The following is a 7,427-nucleotide window of genomic DNA, read 5'->3' as shown; positions in this document are numbered from 1 at the left end:
TCTGAAGAAGTTCGGATGAAACTTTAGGAAGAGTTGAGAAGAGTTAATCATGAGAAGGGGTGTGTAACGGGATGGTTTTCGGTGTGATTTTCATTTAGGGGAGGGGTGTGATGGCCCAGTGACGCCTAGTTGGAAGCAGGAAGGTGGGCTGCTATGAGTTTAGGGCTTTATGGGGATAATCTTGCCAAATCCTATCCCTGTGATGTCTGGTAACGAGCCAGGAAAGGAGTTCCCACCACCTAGGCCTCTGCTGCTTTCTTCTTCCCAGACCTCCCATCCCACCCCACTCCAAAGCTACAAAGCAGGATCAGCTCTGGGTCAAGGCTCCATGCTCCTTCCATTCAGTTCATGTAATGCCCAGCACCCTTGATCATTCTCTTGTTCCTGCCCGACCCCAGCTCTTGGCACTCAGCCCAGGCCCCAGGATCAAGTGGCCTCCTAGATCCCCCCTTGGTATAATACTGCTCCCTTCTCCTTCTCAGCTTGGGGACACGATCCAGGAAGATGGTGGCTTTGAAGACCTGTTCTCTGCTTCTGGTGCTCCTGTTCCTGGCTGTGGGGTTGGGAGAAAGAGAAGAGGTTGAGTTCCGGTAGGAGTTGTGTGTGTGTGTGTGTGTGTGTGTGTGTAGAGGGGAGGGTAGGAAGAAGAACAACGAACCTGCAGCCTGAACAAGTAATGAGACAGAATTAGAGAATTATTTATTAAGGATCCCTGCTGAAGAGAGAGAGACTGTGGTTAGCTAGGTCTGTGGAAGGACTTTTTGGTGGCTGAGAGGCAGCATTGACACAATGTGTGCATTCCCTCAGATCTCACAGGAGTTTCCTGAGCACCAGACACAGGTCAGAATACATGTGAACAAAGGTCCACTGTGGGTTCTGGCCTTCAGTGAGAACACAGACCAAGGCAAGCACAGAAAAGAACCACATAGACAGACATAGTACAGAGTCCTGTGGAGCAAAGCCAAGACAACCACAGGACAGAGCATGCTGAGCACGGTAGTGCACTTTTGTGACCCCAGTACTTGGCAGGTAGAGGGAGGTTAGAAAGTTTGAGGCTAACCTAGGCTACATATCAAAACCAAAGGTTCTGACGCTGTGTTTGGGAACCAAGGTAGAGACTAGTCAATGTAGACCCGATCTTCCTAAGATGCAAGGACAATCCATGTACCATGCAAAGTTGGCACATGTAAAATAGGAAAGCCGTCAGAAATGCAAGCCCTGTGAGGACAGGAGAGGAGAGAGAGGGAGAGAGAGAGAGAGAGAGAGAGAGAGAGAGAGAGAGAGACCTTGTTGGATGTTAAGAACAAAACCTCAAATCCCATGCATGATAGCACATTCTGCTCATTTCCATCACTCTGGAGACAGAGGCAGACATGCTGAGATCCAGGCCAGCCAGGGGGACACAGTGAGACCCTATCCCAACAAAAAACAGAGACTCAGGGAGTCAACATGCTGCTGCCTTTATCCCAGCACTGGGGCGAGGTAGCAGGAAGATCAGGAGTCCATGGTGAACTTCACCTACACAATGTGTTTGAGGCCAGCCTGGGATACAAGAGACCCTGCTTCCCAGAACCATAGCAACAAACCAATCCAAAACAACACAACAACAAATCCCAGAGAGTTGGGGCTAGGGAAAGCTCCTCTGTGGTACAGCATTTGCCTCTGTGCGTGCGTGCGTGCGTGCGTTCGTGCTTGAGACCCATAGGTTCCGTGCCTAGACTTAAAACAACAAACTAAACAATACCCCCCAGCACCCCCCTGAAACCCAGGCCCAAATTGAGTAGGTGAATCCTGGATATTTCCTGTATATTATGTGAGACCTTGTTTTTCTCATGCACAAAATGGGGACACAGAGAGTGGTAAAACTCCTACTTGGCACATGCAAGGTCCTGGATTTGATCCCAGCGCACACACACACACACACACACACACACACACACACACACACACACGAGACAGACAGACAGACAGACAGACAGACAGACAGACAGATGGGCTACAAATAGGACCTCTCCTAGGGCGGGTGGCAGGATAATCTTACGTACTAAAAGGCTTGTATAGACTGGAGGTGTAACTCAGTAGTAAGACACGTGGCCAGTGTGCACAAGAGACAGGGCTCATTCCCCAGAATTCAAAAAATACAAAACAAATAGGCTTATGCAGTCCTTGAGTCGTACAAAGCACTCTCTGTGACTTCACCAAGTACTGTCCTTGTTGGTGTTGTTACAGCGAGACAGAGACAGGGCCTGTTTATACAGTCAGGGGTAGTGTAAGTCTTTGGCCTCTGGGGCCAGTGAGATGGCTAAGCAGGTAAAGTCACATGCAAGGCTGGGAGTCTAGGTTCAATCCTCAGAATTCATGACAAGGTGGATGGAGAGAAACGTCTCCATCGTGGGGTCCTCTGGCTCCATGTGCACTCTGTCATGGGAAACCCTCCGTAATAGTAATAAAATGTAAACAGCAGAACTTGAGATCCTCCTGCCTCCATCCCCTAAGCACTGAGACCACACGGTGGGGGGGGGGCCGGGGGGGGGGACTACCACATCTGGCACTCAGTTCCTTTGTCCTTTCTTCCTTTGGGATGGAGCTTGTGGGAAGTGGATGCCTCCTTCCATCATGTTGGTTGGTCCTGGGGATGGAGCTCAGGTGGTCAGGCTTGGCGGTAAACTGTTTGCCAAACAGTCTCAGCAGCAGTCCCTGAGCTCACTATTATTATCACTAGTAGTAAGTACTAATTAACAATAATAATATATTACTAGTAATAATTAGTAATGGTTAGTATTAATTAGTAATATTTTTACTTTTATTTTTATTGTTATTACTATGTTTTTAAGACGTGGTCTTTCTATATGGCTCTGGCTGTCCTAGACCAGGTTGGCCTTGAACCTGCAGAGATTCTGTGCCTCCTGAGTGCTGACTATTGTTATTATTTCATCATTATTGTTATCTTTGAGATAGCATTGGCTGGCCTTGAACTTGCAGTGATGCTCCTGCCTCTTCCTTCTAAGTGCCGGAATCACAGACCCAGCTAAGTTCATTCTCTTGTGATTGACTATGAACCAAAGGAAGGATCAGCCAATGTGATTTCCCCAACATGACCTTCCCTTCACTGATACCCTGGTTTCTCTCTGTCACCTCTCAGATCTCATGCTAAGTTTGCTGGCCCCAGACCTCGAGGCCCAAGATATGCAGAGGGGACGTTCATCAGTGATTACAGCATCGCCATGGACAAGATCCGCCAACAAGACTTTGTGAACTGGCTGCTGGCCCAGAAGGGGAAGAAGAATGAGTAAGTGGTTGCCTCCTGTCTCCACGCCACACTCTATGCTCACACCATCTCCCAGGTGACCACATGGGCTGTGAGGTGCACAATTCCAGATACCTTTCAATAAGCGAGCATGAGGAAATTAAATGGCCACGACCAGCGCCCTGGGACTGACTGGGCAGAGGGTGCATTCTCCCACCCTTTCCTTCTTATTATTTTATTCTATGTACATTGGTAACTTGATGTAATGTTTGTGTCAGGGTGTACAGGAGTTACAGACAGCTGCCATGTGGATGCAGGGAATTGAACCAGAGTCCTCTAGAAGAGTAGGCAGTGCTCTTAACCACTGAGCCATCTCTCCAGCCCCCCAGCTTTTACTTCTAAGGAGAGTTGTAGTGACAATTTTGGTATTTTGGTTCCTTTTAAAAATACAGAAATGGGGCTGGAGAGATGGCTCAGCAGTTAAGAGCACTGGTTGTTCTTCCAGAAGTCCTGAGTTCAATTTCCAGCAACCACATGGTGGCTCATAGCCATCTATAATAGGATCCGATGCCCTGTTCTGGTGTGTTTGAAGACAGTGGCATTATACTCATATACATTAAATACATAAATAAATAAATAAATAAATATTTAAAACAAAGAACAAAACAAACAAACATAGAAATTGTATAAGAATATGTCTTTGTTTTAATTCCAAGTGTGGGATATGGGCTACTTCAGATTGTTCACAGCAGCTGACTATATGATTTGCCTCATGCTCTAGCAGGGATGTGATTTTGCTTGCAGCAGATAGTTTCTGTGACTGTATGATGTTTGGAATTCTGGGGACTTTTTAGAGTTTCAGAGGGTATATAATGCTAAGGCTCCATAGGGTTTTTTGTTTGTTTGCTTGCTTGGTGGTGGTGGGGCTGTTGTTTAGTTGTTGTTGGTTGTGGTAGTCCTGTATAAGTAGTCCTGTCTAAAAAAAGAAAGAAGAAATTAGATATCTTGATGGCAAAGATCAGACTTGCCTCAAGAACTTAATGCCCCTAATCAGCAGGAAGTAATCTAAAGAGATCCTTGTTCTTACCTTTCTGTCTTTTTTCCTCTCTTATCTAGTGTTAGGGGGTTTAAAGGATAGAAGAAAAGAGGTAAGAAGGGTGGAAGAAAGAACCCACGAGGTAGTGAGAGACCAGCTGCAGAAGCGGCAGAGGGATCCCCAGAGGTCTGGGGGTGAAGGCCATGGGAGCTGGGCTGTCTGTTTGGTGGTGGCTACTTCAGGCTCTGGAAATAAACCACCACTGTGCCTCTCCCAACCTGTGCTGAGTCGTGTTCGCTGCTGTTTGGTTAGTCTGGTGGATTCTGAAGCGCTGTCAGTGATGGAGGAGACTGAACACAGGCAGTGCTGGGTGTGTGGGCGTGTCAGTGCAGGAAGAGGCACTGTTGGCTCCTACTGTTGAGGTATTGAAGATTCCAGTGCTCCTGGGTGGGGCAACTTCAGTTGTCCCCTCCAGCCCAATTCATTCTTGAACACTCTTCATTTTTCCAGCTGGAAACACAACATCACCCAGAGAGAGGCCCGGGCTTTGGAGCTGGCAGGACAATCTCAGGGTAAAGAGGAGAAAGAGGCACAGGGGAGGTGAGTCCACCGTGGGGGGAGGGGAAACAGCCTCCTCCTGCCGGCTGCTTTTCACTGCTTTCACCGGCTAGCCCCACCCCTCTCTCTCTCTCTCTCCCTCTCCTTCTCCCCCCTCCTTCTCCCCTCCCCCTCCCTGTAGAGAAAGGCAGGGACCCCCCAGGAAGCACCCTTCTCTCTGAGAGCTTAAGAAGACTGCCAGTGAGTAGGGTCCCAGAGGATCCCCTGAGGGCTTTCTAAGGTCTGTGACTAAAGCTGTCTGGGAGACCACTGAGAGACCTTGGCATCCTCCCAAAGCCCAACTCCTGAGATCAGTCACTCACTCTATGAAGTGTGAGGCTCTCTCTGGGGTCACTGGGATGTATTGTCACAGATTTTTCCAGGTGTGTTAGTGAGCTACCTTACTGCAAAGTTGCCTTTGGTTTCGCCTGGACTGTGGATCCGCTTTTCTCTGAGTAGCAGAACCAGGTAGGGCTCCCAGCATAAAGGAGCCTCCTCGGGATCCGAGAATGGAACTAACCCGGAAGCAGCAAGCTGGGTTAGCTCCCTAGCTCCTAGCACGTGCTTTAATCCCAGCAGTCCAGAGACAGAGACGGAGGCAGCCCAACTTGGGTTACCTAGCAAGTTCTGAGCCAGCCAGGGCTAGAACCACCCAGCGGCTCTGTGATCTGTCGCCTTTGCAGCTCTTTGCCCAAGAGCCTCAGTGATGAAGACGCGCTGAGGGACCTTCTGATTCAAGAGCTACTGGCCTGGATGGTGGACCAAATGGAGCTCTGCCGACTCAGGTGGGGAGCACGGGGCCACGGGGGTATTGCAAGCTTGTTAGCTGAGGCTCTCTGCCTTCTCATCTAGCTGCCTTTTCTGTTCTCTGCTTTCCCCGTGACCTTTGGGCCAGGGCACCTTCCCAGGGATAGGAACCCCTGTGTGTTCATGTGGCTCTGCTCTATAGCCACTGTTTGTCCCGATGGCCACCAGCTAGGTCCTGCTCCAAATGAGGGCCTAAACACTGTGGGATGACCCACGAACCTCACTCAAAACACAGAAACCCAGACACACCCAGACTTACTGGGAGCTGGGGAGGGTTGGAGGGAGCAAATGTGGGTGCTTGCCAGAAGATAGAGAGGAAGGAGGGAGCTCAGTGGGTAAGTGCTCACTGGGCCGGACACGGTGGGTGGTGCACACCTTGGGGGCCTGCAGCACTTGGCGGGTGGGCAGAGGCAGGCAGATCCCTGTGATTTAAGGCCAGAGTAAGTCCCAAGACATTAAGAGAAAGTAGTAAAACCCTGTTTTAAAAGAAAAAGTGGGCAAAGGCTAGAGAGATGATTCAGTGGTTAAGCGCTTGCTGTTCTTCCAGAGGACTTGGGTTCTGTTCCCAGGACCTATTTAATCACTAAACTGCCACCCACATCTCTGGTTCCAGATGGTTCTCTTTGGACCTCTACAGGCACTGTGTGCACATTGTACACATACATACAAGTGGGCAGAACATGCAAGCACACAACATAAAAGGAAATAAGTCTTTAAAAAATTAGAGTGGATATCAACCCGTGGACCTTACTTAAATGCATGTGCACACACACGCACAGACATGTGTGTATAGATGCATATGTATGTACACACACACTGACACACACACACAGAGACAAATAGAATGTGATCAAGCCAGTTGAGAGGACAAATCTCTGTCGGAAGGTGGGGGGTGCTGTCTTGGTACTTTGGTGAAGCATTTTGACTACTAATCAATCATTGCAAAAGGTCATTTGTAGGTAGGAATGGTTTATCTATGCCTGGACGGCAAGATAAACTTGCTGAGCTGACTCTAAGTTGGTAACTCCCTCTTCCCTCTTTGTTCTTGTCCCCCCCTCTTCCAGGTCCCAGTGACTGACCCAGCCCGGAGCAGGGCTGGACTCTGACCTTAGCTTGCTTAGCTCCTGCTTCCGCTGTGGTTCAAAGTCTCTGTGAGAACCAAACCAATAAAGCCTTGAGTTGAAGTAAACCTTGGTGTCCACCGTGAAAACTCATTCAGATGTCAGCTGAGCACTCCCAGGGCATAACTGTGTGTATCTTGGGTTTGTCCATGCCTACCAAAGAAAAGGAACACATCAAGTTATTCGTCTATGCATCCTACAATCAGACTAGATGCAACAACATAGCTAAGAGGGATTCTGACTAACTCACTGTATATAACAGTGAAGTACACACAGTGTAGCAGCCTTACATGTTAACAAAGTGTGACATCATAAGCCTGTAATACCAGTGCTGAGGAGGGGAAGGCGGGAGGATCAGGAGTTCAAGGACAGACATGGCTACATGAAACTGTTCTTTTTTTTTTTTTTTTTTTTTTTTTTTTATTATATGAGTACACTGTAGCTGTCTTCAGACACTCCAGAAGAGGAAGTCAGATCTTGTTATGGATGGTTGTGAGCCACCATGTGGTTGCTGGGATTTGAACTCAGGACCCTCAGAAGAGCAGTCGGTGCTCTTAACCACAGTCAGTGCTCTTAATCGCTGAGCCATCTCTCCAGCCCCTCATGAAACTGTTCTAAT

At 48.5% G+C, this 7,427-nt stretch overlaps 1 protein-coding gene across 1 annotated transcript; it reads left to right on the top strand.

Moving 5' to 3' along the window:
• Nucleotides 1-504: 504 nt before the first annotated feature.
• Nucleotides 505-6,761, top strand: Gip (gastric inhibitory polypeptide). Its single transcript, XM_052195912.1, has 5 exons — nucleotides 505-590; nucleotides 3,143-3,289; nucleotides 4,794-4,883; nucleotides 5,564-5,665; nucleotides 6,752-6,761. The coding sequence occupies exons 1-5, from the start codon at nucleotides 505-507 to the stop codon at nucleotides 6,759-6,761; spliced, it is 435 nt and encodes a 144-aa protein (XP_052051872.1).
• Nucleotides 6,762-7,427: the final 666 nt, after the last annotated feature.

Source organism: Apodemus sylvaticus, chromosome 10 (assembly GCF_947179515.1).
Source record: "Apodemus sylvaticus chromosome 10, mApoSyl1.1, whole genome shotgun sequence".
Classification (NCBI taxonomy): domain Eukaryota; kingdom Metazoa; phylum Chordata; class Mammalia; order Rodentia; family Muridae; genus Apodemus; species Apodemus sylvaticus.
The sequence above is the reverse complement of the archived record's forward strand: the minus strand, read 5'-3'. Positions and strand labels throughout refer to the sequence as shown.

Coding starts and splice junctions, on each gene's coding strand:
- Gip (XM_052195912.1), top strand. CDS start 505: ATGGTGGCTTTGAAGACCTGTTCTCTGCTTCTGGTGCTCCTGTTCCTG. Junction 591..3,142: donor AGAGAAGAGGTTGAGTTCCG/GTAGGAGTTGTG, acceptor GTCACCTCTCAG/ATCTCATGCTAAGTTTGCTG. Junction 4,884..5,563: donor GAGAAAGAGGCACAGGGGAG/GTGAGTCCACCG, acceptor TCGCCTTTGCAG/CTCTTTGCCCAAGAGCCTCA.